The sequence below is a fragment of the Garra rufa genome, chromosome 7 (genome assembly GCF_049309525.1).
Source record: "Garra rufa chromosome 7, GarRuf1.0, whole genome shotgun sequence".
NCBI classification, from domain to species: Eukaryota; Metazoa; Chordata; class Actinopteri; order Cypriniformes; family Cyprinidae; genus Garra; species Garra rufa.
Window position 1 is genome coordinate 13486526 of NC_133367.1, and position 14863 is coordinate 13501388.

General features: G+C 39.9%; 1 protein-coding gene across 3 annotated transcripts in view; it reads right to left on the minus strand.

Annotated features, from left to right (window-relative positions):
* Positions 1 to 1688: 1688 nt before the first annotated feature.
* asic1b (acid-sensing (proton-gated) ion channel 1b) overlaps positions 1689 to 14863 on the minus strand; it is a 61550-nt gene continuing 48375 nt past the window's right edge. For 2 of the 3 annotated variants that reach the window (XM_073843924.1, XM_073843925.1), the window contains exons 5-10: positions 13986 to 14042; positions 13584 to 13737; positions 8221 to 8312; positions 6822 to 6901; positions 4475 to 4576; positions 1689 to 2835 (exon numbers count right to left, since the gene is read on the minus strand). In XM_073843924.1, coding sequence (XP_073700025.1) covers positions 2740 to 2835; positions 4475 to 4576; positions 6822 to 6901; positions 8221 to 8312; positions 13584 to 13737; positions 13986 to 14042 — 581 coding nt within the window. In that variant the 3' untranslated portion in view covers positions 1689 to 2739. Of the gene's footprint in view, positions 2836 to 4470; positions 4577 to 6821; positions 6902 to 8220; positions 8313 to 13583; positions 13738 to 13985; positions 14043 to 14863 lie in introns of all 3 variants that reach the window. The other variant, XM_073843927.1, reaches the window with a different exon arrangement.

The following is a 14863-nucleotide window of genomic DNA, read 5'->3' on the forward strand; positions in this document are numbered from 1 at the left end:
AAAAAAATAACATGCATTTTGTATGATCCCTCTTATTCTGGTAAAATAATTAATAATCAGGTGTATGTAAACTTTTGACTTCAACTAGTACTTCTGAAGTTAAACATCACCGATCTTCTAAAATCCACCTCAAAGCTGAATGAAATAACAGGTGAGACGTTTGTAAAATTCTGAATGATATTTATTATACCTTCATAGATAAATAGAACAGCCTATTATCTGCTGACTGCACTATCAGGCAATATGTATGTAAAAAAACAAAAAAGCAAAAGGGAAAGAATAAGAGCACTAATGAATCTGCTGATTATGATAACACTGATAAGAATATTTTATCATTCTCGAACATCACCTTTACATATCGGTGGCTTGTTTGTGCTTTGATATGAAGTTCGCGACATTAACAGATACGCCTCGGCAAGTACAGAATTCAGATAAACAATAAGTTGTTAAATGCACAGTTCAGTTTCAAATAAAGATGGAAAAATAACAGTCTCGCACAAACAAACACACATACCAGTACATACAGGGTGGGCCATTTATATGGATACACCTTAATAAAATGGGAATGGTTGGTGATATTAACGTCCTGTTTGTGGAACATTAGTATCTTGAAAAGTTTGCCCCCTCACATATACTAATGTGCCACAAACAGGACATTAATATCACCAACCATTCCCATTTTATTAAGGTGTATCCATATAAATGGCCCACCCTGTCCATGCACACATACGTACGCACAAGTACAATAGTTATCTTTCATAACTGGTGCGCTCTTTGAGTGATCGTCTGGTCCACCCAGTGATACAAACTCTTTGGTTTGTTACATTCCTGATCCCGGAAAGACTTTCAACCAGGAACAGACCAGCAACACCACGTAAACAATGAAACATTTTCACAAACATTCGTGTTCAGTCACACCTTCGTGCACACATAAACAATCATTAGCCCTAAGCCTTTGGACACTTAAAGGATCAGTTCACTTCCAGAACACAAATTTCCTGACAATTTACTTACCCCTATGTTATCCAAGATAGGTCCAAGAAGGAGAACATTCTAGGATTTTTCTCCATATAGTGGACTTCAATGGTGGCCAATGGGTTAAGGTCCAATACGGCTTTGAAGGACTCTACACGATCCAGCCGAGGAAAAGGGTCTTATCTAGAGAAATGATTTGTCAATTTCTAAAAAAAAAAAAACGAGGTAAAACGATGCCCTACCTTTTTTAAACAGAAGTACACAGCTGAAGAGCTAACTATGCTTGACTTTTGCAACATGGTTACGCAATGCGTAAACGCAGAGCTACTGCAAAGTGAGCATTTGTGGTCAAAAAGTATAGAAAATTTACTTTCCTTTAGAAAATGACTAATCATTTTGCTTGATAAGACCTATATTCCTCACCTGAGATCTTTGAAGCTGCATTAAAACTGCAATTTGGACCTTCAACCCATTGGCCACCATTGAAGTCCACTATATGGAGAACAATCCCGGAAGGCTTTCCTCACACACCTTCATTTCTTTACAACTGAAGAAAGAAAGACATGAACATCTTGGATGACATTGGGGTGAGTAAATTATCAGGGGTATTTTTATTCTGGAAGTGAACTTATTTATGTTACACTTACAAATGCCTGAATGTCATTTAGTCAGCCACAAACTAATTAAGTAAGTGTTTGTTGCAGTAGTTAATAAATCCACTAAAGTCCGCCAAAACCCTGCAGCATTTTTTATGTGTAATCTAATGCAAAAACTTGCACACATTTGTCAGAATAACTTAAGTGTCCAAATACCTTTTGAGGCCTCTGTATGATTTTGGGGACTTCTCATTCAGATTTCTTGTTAGTCAATTATATTAATTATACAACGGACGGAAATAAACTTAAAATAACATTTTGGCATTTTTAGATATGAATTTATAAATTGTTCCATTTCTTTTAACACCGTTGTATCCTTGTAGAAAGGGGCTTTTACCAGATTGCTATTCTTCTGGGGTCATTGAGAAACATTGAGAAACAAGAACAGCTAAACCTGCGCACACACGCATATTCACACAAAAATCTTTACACCATCTTCCAACCCTTGTATATAATTGAGGCAAACTTGGCGATAGTAATAATGATTGCTAAATAAAACTAAAAACATGCACAGGACGACCAGCATGCATTTACAAGATGAGACCTGTAACACAATGTCATATGGGACCTGACCCCTCCAGCGTCCCGAAATTATCCCCCTCTTTGACGCTTGTAGTGGTCCACCTTGTTCGGCAAGTTACATTCTGAGATACACTGAGGCTGAATCGATCCAGCAGATGAGACTAATGAGGCTACATACAGTGAATAAGCGCTATATTCATCTACTGACCTACGTAAGCCACTGGTCTTAAGACAGTTTAGAGCCGTCACTATGTACACAAAAGGCATCAGGGTCCAGCTGCGGAAAGCTATTCGATGTCCAAGTCACGTAATGTGTAATTTCTTAGGCTTCAAGGAGTTTCGTTTTTGAGGCAGTATTTCCTTGAAATGTTCAAAAAACATCAAAAGTTTTCCATGGAACGTGTTAGTGAAAATATACTTTGTCAATCGGTACCATTCCTCCGATGTCTGGATATGTCAAGACATGGTGGTTTTCCAGTGTATCGCAGATCCAGGTTGTTCTGTAATGTCCGGTTGTGAACGGGGTCCGTACTGATGTGGTCAGCTTTGGTTGTTCTCTGTCAGACAGGCCGCTCTTGCTTTACGCTCAACAGGTGAAGTCTTCGAAGTTGCCCTGGCCAGGATGGTGAGGTAGCATGTTGGCTGGGTAGGTCGACGGGGTACGAAGGTTTTCACAGGGAGCCTGAGAGGAAACAGAGAAAATCAGAAATGACACAGTGTGAACTGAATACCATCTACAGTGAGGCAAAATGTAGCATGTGAAACTACCCAGTATGAAGCTATTTCAGTATGAATAACTATTTCAAACATAATTTTTATGCATGCAAATTTAGCGAGTGGCTTCCTGTTACCATCAATTTCAAATAAAATTGTGTAGGGCTGCCCAACTAATAGTCAACTAACTGTTAGTCGATGAGAAGAAGCTTGGTCGACCAAAATTGCATTAGTCGCAGGAAAAAAAAATCCACAGGAAGTGGCAAAGTCACGCAGTCCGTGACGGACAGATGGTTAACGGCTGGTCTATGTGGTAATACAGTACATTGGGCAGGACGTCCAATGGCTCAATGATCTTTCATCGACCTCAAATAGGGCTTTTTATCTGAAAGATGTATGAAGTAGCAACTTTACATGGCAGCTCAATCTATTGTTAAGCTAGAAAATGTGCTCTATTTAAGTATTTGTGCAGAGTGTGGAAGCTGAATAGTAGCATGCTCACTGCATGACAGATGGAGGCGCCGGTGTGGTCACTTGCTCTTAAAATATTCTATAATTTCTGGTCAGACATCTTTCAAATCTCACAATACCAATGAAACATTGCGCTTTTGTAAAATAATGTAAGCTAACAGGATGCACTTTCTGCCATCTCGGTCTCTGTGAACTTAAGTGCGAAACTCTGTATACTTGCCTTACAGACATGAAAAATATATCTATAGAGAGTGAAATGTCTACTTTTAAATGAACCAATTCACATAGAAACAAATATTCTCAGATCATGTAATTCGCATGAAACATGCACACAGGTGCAAGTCAGTGTCGCCAACTTCATCTCTTAAGACTAAAACAAAGAAGCTTTTTTGCATGTGCTTAAGCACTTATAAGGCTATTAAGGCAATTAAAGGCTCATTATTATGATTTATATGGTTTATTAATAAACATGCGACTAAAAGTCAACTAATGTTTAAAATGAACGACTACTGGTCAACAAGAAACATCTTCAGTTGAGGGCAGCCCTACAATTTTGTGTAACAATGTCTGAACTGCCAACGCTCTCTCACAACCGATTTGTACGTATTTTAAGAGGTGGCTAATTGGTACGAACTCATGCGACCGTACTTGTATGATTTTATACGATTTGTCTAGACCCCAGTGACAGTCTAGTGTAGGGGCGAGGGTTAGGGGTAGGTCATTTGTACAAATACATATGAATTTAGGAACTCATAATATGTACAATTTATCAAAAAAGTATGAACTGGTATGAGTTAGGGCGTACGAAGCCACCTCGTAAAATATATACGAATTGCTATGAGATGGGGTTGGAACTTTTGTAAGTCTAATCAATTAATATCTAAAAAAAACCCAGATGATATAACTATTTCTGGCAATGGAACAGCAAGCTGAGAATGGTGCATTGTGGGATGTAGCTCCTCATGCAGTGCCCCCTGTTCTATCGGAATATAACATAGTTGGTCTTCCAGTTAAAAAACTGCATACTGCAGATATAGTATGGGTAGTATGGAAGTATACTATTCTGAACATAATCTTTATTGTCCTCAAGTATGAGTTTATCAGCCAGCACAGATACTGGTGTGATAGTTACTGACGTGACGCTTCACATCGTCCAGGCTGAGAACGGCTCCTCGCTCGTTGTTGTTGCTCCGCTGGTGTTTCTTCTTGGTGCAGCGACACAGTTTGAACTTGATCACCTTTGAAAAGAGAAAACAAACCTGCTGTTCACTTCGCACTACGATATCTGCAGTGAATGGTCATGAGGAGAGCTATTTCGAAGGTTTTGATCTACTTGGAAATTTTATCTGAAGCAAATCAGAAAAGCAAACGTTAACACAAACTTATAACTGAAGAAGAACATCCATTGTGAGATTAGGATAGCAGACGTGGATGGATGGAACTGAAAACTCTTGGGTTTGTAGATGTATGACTAGCCAAGTCCTGTTTGCATCTTGGTTTCCTGAGTAAAACACACTGTCAGAACATTTCCAGGAAGTCAGAATTTTCCTCTCTCCCCAAGCGCTGCTTTACTAGAGATTGACAGAAACGATATGAAGTACTAGATCTGAACACGTAACTGGGGCATTTCCCCCTAATTCCCGTCAGGACCTCCTGACACTCAGAACAACATGATGGATGGATGATGTATTGTTTGTTATTGGCTTTCGCCTGTCATGTACCAGAAGTCAGTTTAAACCAGCCAGATTACACAAACACAAGTCCTGGAACTGACAGTATTTGTGTCTCATTTCCTGCAAATGACGCCAGCTTCCACCTGCCATTTTTGACAGCCTGTCTTCCATCTGTGTTCTAATGTCACTGGCGATACTCAGAGCCAGCCGTTGAGTCTGAACCAGACTCTTGGGACATTTCACGTGGAGTGTCAATTTATCAGAATTGGTGCATGGCTAGATTTATTTATATTTTCCACAAGAATGGTTCTGGGTAAATAACCCCCAATGAAAGCACTATTCTGAGGATGATAAATCACTAAAAATGACTTAAATGCCTCACTTGCTAAATAAGAAAAACTGCCGTATTGCTTCAGAAGACTTTCCCAGGCCTTGGTCACTACTTTCAAGATCTCCTAAAAGGTATGTACATACAAATTTAATTTAGTTCAGAATAAAACATGAATATTGGGTGGTTTCATATTGTTTCTCTCTTTCTTTCTGATGAAGGCATCAAAAACATCTCATTTCTTCATTGGGAATGATGAGATCAACTGTGTCCAATGTGTGAATGCAATCATTTTAACATAAATGCTCAAACTGAAGCAGCATTCTGCTGAAAAAAGAAAAAATTACAGGTTTAAAATGACATTCAGGTAAGTCAGTTATGATAGATTTTTAATTCTAAGGTGAACTATCCCTTTCACATCTCATTGTATGTCCATTTTATTTTCCAACAGGAACACCTTGAATGCTTGTGCCTTGGCTTTTGTTTTCCAAAAACTGATGCGAGTCTGTAGCACAGAGGTGCAAGTCAGCGCTTCCTGGAAAACATCATGTGATCTGTTATCAATCACTGCCATACAAAGATACCCAAGGAGTGCTCGGGACAACAGACAAGAAAAATAGCTCTTCTAGCACTGTCTCGCTGGATTTAGAGTCGTATGTTTTGATGCATAGTAAGATTGGGAGTTTGGCAATATAGCATTAAGCAAAATCATGAGCAGTGTGATGATTTATGAACTCTAGCGCATAGGTAATTTTTCTCTATTTTAAATCAGTTTGAAAAAATGGCCATATGGTCAAATGCTGGAAATTGAGAGAATCATATTGCAACACTTTTTGCACAACATCGCCCACCCAAGTTTGCCATACTTCTGCAAATGAGACCAATGGTAATCAGTCATCTTCAACAGAAGTTCGGAGGACAATATTCTTAGCAGACGATATGTTGATTAAGATGCTAATGACAGAGTGTGTGCATACACACCGGAATGATTTCTTCGTAATGCCTGAAGCACTGCATCTGCCAACAACACTGAGTCCTCGGCTTGCGTTGAATAAGACTCTAGTAGTTTGCTTCCGCACTGTTCTGCTTGCTTGCCTGCTGGATTGCCTATTATCACATCCGATGACAATTTTTCCAATCAAGGGATAATTCCACCCTTCGCCTTTAGGTTTTGATATCTTGAAAGCAATCACATCCCGAGCCAAGGCTTGAAAGGTAATAATATATTTACGCTCAGATCTGTTCATTCAGATGCTGAGTGTGGCAAAAGAGCCTCGAGTGGAGTTGAACAGAGCTCCAATGGTGCTTTTGTGAAGGTCACATCAAACACGATTACGGGGCAAAGGAGAAATGTGCAATTCTGAGTGACAGAAATTTCCACAGCTGTCAAGTTTTAAGGAAGTTATCTCTGAATGGTCTTTAATACATTGAGAAAAGAAGAAATAGCAGGCGCAGGTTTGGATTGAGTCGTGGAGGTCTTACCTCATACAGATAATCAAAGAGCTCCAGGATGGTTAAGATACTGGCACCGATGAACAGCCCCATCTGTCCGCCAATGTCACCTGAAAGAGTTCAGTAATTAGCCTCAGGAACAAACAAACAAGCTTTGCAACATATCATGCATAAACAAATGATACAATTACAAGCTGCTCTAATTTTTTGATGTTTGAGTACTTCATGGTCTTTGGGCTCTTTCAGTTTAGAGCCACTATACAGTTACATCCCCCTTTCAGAATCTCCAAAATGTAAAGTATTTGACCAAAACAGGAGGGATCATACATAATGCATGTTAATGTTTATTTAGTACTGAGCTGAATAAGATATTTGCCATAAGAGATGTTTACATATAGCCCACAAGAGAAAATAATAGTTGAATTCATAAAAAATGACCCTGTTTACATCCCCTTGATTCTTAATACTGTGTTGTTACCTAAATGATCCACAGCTGTGTTTTTTTGTTTGTTTTGTTTAGTGATAGTTGTTCAAGGGTCCCTTGTTTGTCCTGAACAGTGAAAATGCCTGCTGTTCATCAGAAAAATCCCTAAGGTCCCACAATTGTTTTGATTTTCTAGCACTTCTGTGTATTTGAATCCTTTCCAACAATGCCTGTATGATTTTGAGATCCATCTTTTCACACTGACACTTTTAAACAGAATGGAGATGTGTACATTTGCTCATGTTGCCTAAATATCATATTTTTTTCATTTAGTATTGCCCTTCAGAGGCTACAGAAGATAGTTAGATGTTTCCCAGAAGACAAAATAAGTTACATTTACCCTAAATGCATGTTTTTGCCTTCTGGAGCATCAGTGAGTGTTTGAACCTTCTGTAATAATTGCATATGACTCCATTTGTCATCAGTGTGAAAAGATGGATCTCAATATCATACAGGCATTATTGGAAAGGGTTCAAATACACACAAATGCTGGAAAAGCAAAGAATTTGTGGGACCTGAAGGATTTTTCTGAAGAACATCGGGCAGGTTAACTGTTTAGGACAAACAAGGGACTCATGAACAAATATCATTAAAAAAAAAAACAGCTGTGGATCATTCAGGTAAGAACACAGTATTAAGGATCAAGGGGATGTAAACTTTTGAACCAGGTCATTTTTATAAATTCAGCTATTATTTTCCATGACTATATGTAAACCTTAAATCTGTAATGTGAAATATCTTATTCAAGTCAGTACTAAATAAACAAAAACATTGGTCAAATTCTGAAAAGGGGATGCAAACTTTTGCCCTCAACTGTAAGCAAATTAACTGTAGTTTGACTTAAGCTGTTTTTGTAAAGGGTTATTGTTTTTACATGGTGTCTGCAGTGAAACAACACTTGGAATAAATGATTTCAAGGTTTGTCAATCAGACATCACCACTCACCAAGAAGGCCGGCTAACTCGTAGGCTTTCTTCTGCTCAATGGTCTCATAGTTCAGGGCCTCAAAAAAGATGTCCAGCACCAGGATGTTTTCTCTAAAGGGCAGAACAGAAGGAAAAGGTGAGGACACCCCTACTGCATTTTCTTCCACAAGCCTCCCAATCTTTCCCACTATCTTCCAAGCATCGATCCACAATCCCTGCCAATTTCACAGCATTTCATTCCCTAATCTTCCACTGCTGTAAGCAGATGGTTGGAGTCAAGCCAGCGGAGACCTCGGGCCATTTTAGACACAGCTGGAGTTGATTCTGTGTGTATCTGTTACGTTTCTCCACATCAAGCCGTGGTACTTTAGACTTTGTATCATATTGCTATAATTTACTCAAGTTTTTAAAAAGAAAATAAATGGAGTTTTTATTAAGGAGATTCCTACACATTTACTGCCAGTTGGTCCCCTCTGAATACATATTAGAAGTTTAATTAAGCTACAGGCGACAGCTGCGGTTATTTTACAAGTGTTTGCCCAAGCTTTTCGAAGCTACCTAAAAGCCAAAAACACTAAAAAGGTTAGCCTTAATGGTTCTTTCACAGCAGGTTTATCAAGGAATAGTAATGAGGTGCTACTTTCAAACCAAGTATTAAAAAAAAACCCATCATCTTCTCCATTTATAACCCAGACGTTACATCATCTGGGTTAGATTAATACATAACCCTATTACTTTCAAAGACAAATAGATGATGGCAGATTTAATATTACGTATCATTCATTTCCTAAATTTGAAAAACCATGACAGAGATCTGATTTTGAATCTTTTCACTGGATAGTCATCAATATCTTCGGGAACAAGCAGAAAACTAAACAGAGGCATTCACCCGTTGCGTTCAGAAGATTAAATTCCCCCAAGTTCTTCAGTAACTTGTCTTTTCCTGTTCTGAATGTGAAATACTGCAAATAATTTACTATTGTTCCACTTGGCTTCTCTTTTCATTTTCTATATGCAAAATACTGCAAATAATAGTTCTTCTGCAAATGCAAATATTAGAAAAGGTTTCATCAAATTCTGATTCTCACAGTTTTATGCATTTAGGCTGGCATAATAATTTCACAAATTATTGTTATGCCAACATAAAACGGTGCAAACCATTTCACTGAACTAATAGCTGAAAAGAAGAGTTGTTTTATTTTGATAAGTTTGAGAAGCCTTTTCCTCCTTTGGAATAACATACACCACTTAACCCATTCAGGCCCACTGCAGTTCATAGCTGTCATTTTCCCTTTTTAAGTATTTTTCAGATGTTATCTATGTCTCAATGACTTGCAAGCAAATAAACAAATAAAGAATTTTAAGAAGAAAAAAAGGCATTGACTTCCTGTCACATGAGGCTGTCAATGTCCTACTTCCTTTGACATTTTAATTGTGGTAACATGTTGTTAGCATAATGTTAACAAAATCAACATGTTGTTATGTTCCACCACTTTAAGACAAATGGATTTGTTGTCTGTTGTGTTTTCATATTAAAATGATTGTAAGCTAGATGTAGCTTTATTGGGTTCGCATATGGGAGACCAGCTAAACCAGCTACTTCCAGCTTAGGCTGGTTTTAGATGGTCATCCAGCCTGATCTTAGCTGGTCAACAGGCTGGTTTTAGAGGGGTTTTGGCCACTTCCTTAGCTGGTCTGGATGGGAAAAAAGCTGGAACAACCAGCTACTTCCAGCTTTGGCTGCTTTTAGCTGGTCATCCAGCCAGGCTGTTTTTAGAGGGTTTTTGGCCACTTTCTTAGCTGGTCAGGCTTGGAGACCAGCTGGAACAACCAGCTAAAACCAGCCTGACCAGCCTAGACAGGCTGGGAGTGGGAGACCAGCTAAAACCAGCTACTTCCAGCTTAAACTAGCTAAGACCAGCCAATCAGCTTGAAAACTGGTTTTAACTAGTCATCCAGCCTGGTCATAGCTGATCAGCAGGTTGATTTTAGAGGGGTTAGGCCATTTTCTTAGCTGGTCTGGTTGGGGAAACCAGCTGGAACAACCAGCTAAACCAGCTAAAATCAACTACTTCCAGCTAAGACCAGCCAATCAGCTTAGGCTGGTTTTAGCTGGCCATCCAACCTGCTCTTGATTTAGAGGGTTTTTGGCCACTTTCTTAGCTGGTCAGGCTTGGAGACCAGCTGGAACAACCAGCTAAAACCAGCCTGACCAGCCTAGACAAATGGGAGACCAGCTAAACCAGCTACTTCCAGCTTAGGCTGGTTTTAGCTGGTCATCCAGCCTGATCTTAGCTGGTCAACAGGCTGGTTTTAGGGGGGTTAGGCCATTTTCTTAGCTGGTCTGGTTTGGGAAACCAGCTGGAACAACCAGCTAAACAAGCTAAAATCAACTACTTCCAGCTAAGACCAGCCAATCAGCTTAGGCTGGTTTTAGCTGGCCATCCAACCTGCTCTTGATTTAGAGGGTTTTTGGCCACTTTCTTAGCTGGTCAGGCTTGGAGACCAGCTGGAACAACCAGCTAAAACCAGCCTGACCAGCCTAGACAGGCTGGGAGTGGGAGACCAGCTAAAACCAGCTACTTCCAGCTTAAACTAGCTAAGACCAGCCAATCAGCTTAGGCTAGTTTTAACTAGTCATCCAGCCTGGTCATAGCTGATCAGCAGGTTGATTTTAGAGGGGTTAGGCCATTTTCTTAGCTGGTCTGGTTGGGGAAACCAGCTGGAACAACCAGCTAAACCAGCTAAAATCAACTACTTCCAGCTAAGACCAGCCAATCAGCTTAGGCTGGTTTTAGCTGGCCATCCAACCTGCTCTTGATTTAGAGGGTTTTTGGCCACTTTCTTAGCTGGTCAGGCTTGGAGACCAGCTGGAACAACCAGCTAAAACCAGCCTGACCAGCCTAGACAGGCTGGGAGTGGGAGACCAGCTAAAACCAGCTACTTCCAGCTTAAACTAGCTAAGACCAGCCAATCAGCTTAGGCTAGTTTTAACTAGTCATCCAGCCTGGTCATAGCTGATCAGCAGGTTGATTTTAGAGGGGTTAGGCCATTTTCTTAGCTGGTCTGGTTGGGGAAACCAGCTGGAACAACCAGCTAAACCAGCTAAAATCAACTACTTCCAGCTAAGACCAGCCAATCAGCTTAGGCTGGTTTTAGCTGGCCATCCAACCTGCTCTTGATTTAGAGGGTTTTTGGCCACTTTCTTAGCTGGTCAGGCTTGGAGACCAGCTGGAACAACCAGCTAAAACCAGCCTGACCAGCCTAGACAGGCTGGGAGTGGGAGACCAGCTAAAACCAGCTACTTCCAGCTTAAACTAGCTAAGACCAGCCAATCAGCTTAGGCTAGTTTTAACTAGTCATCCAGCCTGGTCATAGCTGATCAGCAGGTTGATTTTAGAGGGGTTAGGCCATTTTCTTAGCTGGTCTGGTTGGGGAAACCAGCTGGAACAACCAGCTAAACCAGCTAAAATCAACTACTTCCAGCTAAGACCAGCCAATCAGCTTAGGCTGGTTTTAGCTGGCCATCCAACCTGCTCTTGATTTAGAGGGTTTTTGGCCACTTTCTTAGCTGGTCAGGCTTGGAGACCAGCTGGAACAACCAGCTAAAACCAGCCTGACCAGCCTAGACAGGCTGGGAGTGGGAGACCAGCTAAAACCAGCTACTTCCAGCTTAAACTAGCTAAGACCAGCCAATCAGCTTAGGCTAGTTTTAACTAGTCATCCAGCCTGGTCATAGCTGATCAGCAGGTTGATTTTAGAGGGGTTAGGCCATTTTCTTAGCTGGTCTGGTTGGGGAAACCAGCTGGAACAACCAGCTAAACCAGCTAAAATCAACTACTTCCAGCTAAGACCAGCCAATCAGCTTAGGCTGGTTTTAGCTGGCCATCCAACCTGCTCTTGATTTAGAGGGTTTTTGGCCACTTTCTTAGCTGGTCAGGCTTGGAGACCAGCTGGAACAACCAGCTAAAACCAGCCTGACCAGCCTAGACAGGCTGGGAGTGGGAGACCAGCTAAAACCAGCTACTTCCAGCTTAAACTAGCTAAGACCAGCCAATCAGCTTAGGCTAGTTTTAACTAGTCATCCAGCCTGGTCATAGCTGATCAGCAGGTTGATTTTAGAGGGGTTCAGCCATTTTCTTAGCTGGTCTGGTTGGGGAAACCAGCTGGAACAACCAGCTAAACCAGCTAAAATCAACTACTTCCAGCTAAGACCAGCTAAGACCAGCCAATCAGCTTAGGCTGGTTTTAGCTGGCCATCCAACCTGCTCTTGATTTAGAGGGTTTTTGGCCACTTTCTTAGCTGGTCAGGTTGGGAGACCAGCTGAAACAACCAGCTAAAACCAGCCTGACCAGTCCTGAACCAGCTACTTCCAGCTTAAACTAGCTAAGGCCAGCCAAAAATAAGGCCAGCTGGTTTTAGCTGTTTTTGGTGTTGACAGCACTTATTTTGAATTTGACACCAAATGTTTTCCTCCTATTCAAATTTGACACTGAAGGGGTGCATACAACATATTTTCCCACAGGCAACTATAGTTGCTGAACATTCAAATACAATTTTCAAGAAAAAAAAAAAAAAAAAGTAAAACCTGGGGAAAATAAATGCAGAACATCCTCACATAGGACAGTATTAACACGACTATATGCATGAAACCATTTAGAAAAATTTGGGCACAAATTGGTTAATTATTCATAACACGCTGACACACACACACACACACAAAAAAAACACCCAAACTAATTTAATTGCCTGTAGAATACACAGCAAACTAAATGCAGCAACTTTCTTGACCTCCCTCGGTAAACTTAATCAGGATTCGTGCTGTTCCAGATGGCTGCGGATGTGGAGACATTTCCTGACATTTCTTAGCGTGTTTGTCAAAGCAGTGATGTGTTACATGTCTGCCATGCTGTTGTCTGGTCTTTAAGCTGTTCAGATGATTGGCTGTCTGGATCTTGCATGAGAGCAGACAAAGATCCCGGTTAATTACTGATGAGGCGCTAAACATCTGCCAATCTGGACAATTTAACAAGTGGGGTGTTACATGCAGGGCATAACAAACAACCTTAAATTACACATTTCTTCAAACTGTCATTTTTTTTTTTTTTTTTTTGTAATTCACTAAGGTTTACGCTTAAAACATAACCTCAGAAACAGAAACATTCTTTGAAAACAAGTAATTTTCCCAATTATGTAAATCCTTCTTATTTTAAGTGTGCTCAGATAAAGTTGCGCCATGTCAGCCTAGCAAAACTGATCAGTGTTTTGGTTTAAAGAGTTTTCTGAGATATCTAGTGCAACGTGACAGAAATACAAACCAACAAATGTTTCATCATGGCCGAAAACCCTAAAAATTGGGCTTGAATTTTTGCACAACTCACGCGATGTACTGCTCCGTCTTGTTGAATTTCTTGGCCAGGTATTTGGCAGAAGCTTTGCTGGGGATCTTAACGAAGGATAGCTCTTTGCCGTAGCGCGTCATGTTGCAAGGCGTGTCGCAAACGCAGAAGTCATTGTCTCTCTCCACCAGAAAATCTAGAGCCGGAGAAGACGACAGAACATTTATCTTAAACTCAAAAATCCTGGCTCGAAAAACAAAAGGACAGATGATAAAGTATGAAAAGGCCTGGGGAAGTGGGTAGTGAGGTTAGAAGAAGTCATAAATCGAGCTGTCCCATCATGGCCTCAGGTTCAGACATCAGTAATGAGGAGTGGATGGGTTCAGCGAGGAGAATTGGCCTCTAGACTGAAACGTTTCAGAACAGAAGAGGTCAATTTCTCACCTAGAGCTGGATCTGCACATTCCTTATACTGCTCCGGAGTGCAATATGGAGCGTCTCCTAAAGACAGAGAAACACAGCCTGTAAGCAAACTTAATTTCAAATCTCATTCCAGGTCAAAATAAATCATATTTTGCATTAAGAGCATACATAAAGGTTATTAAGCACAATTACGGTATTGACAGTGGACATTTTACTTCAAGTTTGTCATTCTCATTATATTTAATGGTGATTTTTATTAGATTCCCAATACTGTAGTGAAGTCACGGAAAAATCTTGTCTGGACACAGTAATTAATAATATTTATTTATTTAAACCATCATAAATTAGGCAGTGCAGCAAATAAATTGCCTTAAAATGCCACAACACACACACACACACAAAAGAAATAATAAAACAAATCATAATGAATTTTTAGCATCATTACTTCAGTCACACGATCCTTCAGAAATCATTCTAATATTCTGATTTGCAGCTCAAAAACATTCCAAAAAACAACATTTATCTGAAATAGAAATCTTTTGTAACATTATAAATTATTTATTAAGCTAAAGTCTTTATCATCACTTTTAATCAATTTAAAGCATCCTTGCTAAATAAAAGTATGGATTTCTATAAATTCTTTGCACAAAAAAAAAATAAATAAAAAAAAATATATACAGTATGTCAGAAACACTATACAGTATGTATAGAAATGAAACTTGGATGTATTTTAGAGTAGTCAATGTGCAGCTTGTATAGCAGTATAGATTTAGTGTCCCCTGAAAATTACTCAACATACAGCCATTATTGTCAAAATAGCTGGCAACAAAAGTGAGTACACCCTAAGTGAGCTTGCCTGAAGTGTCAATATTTTGTGTTAGTGGCCACCCCATCACCTT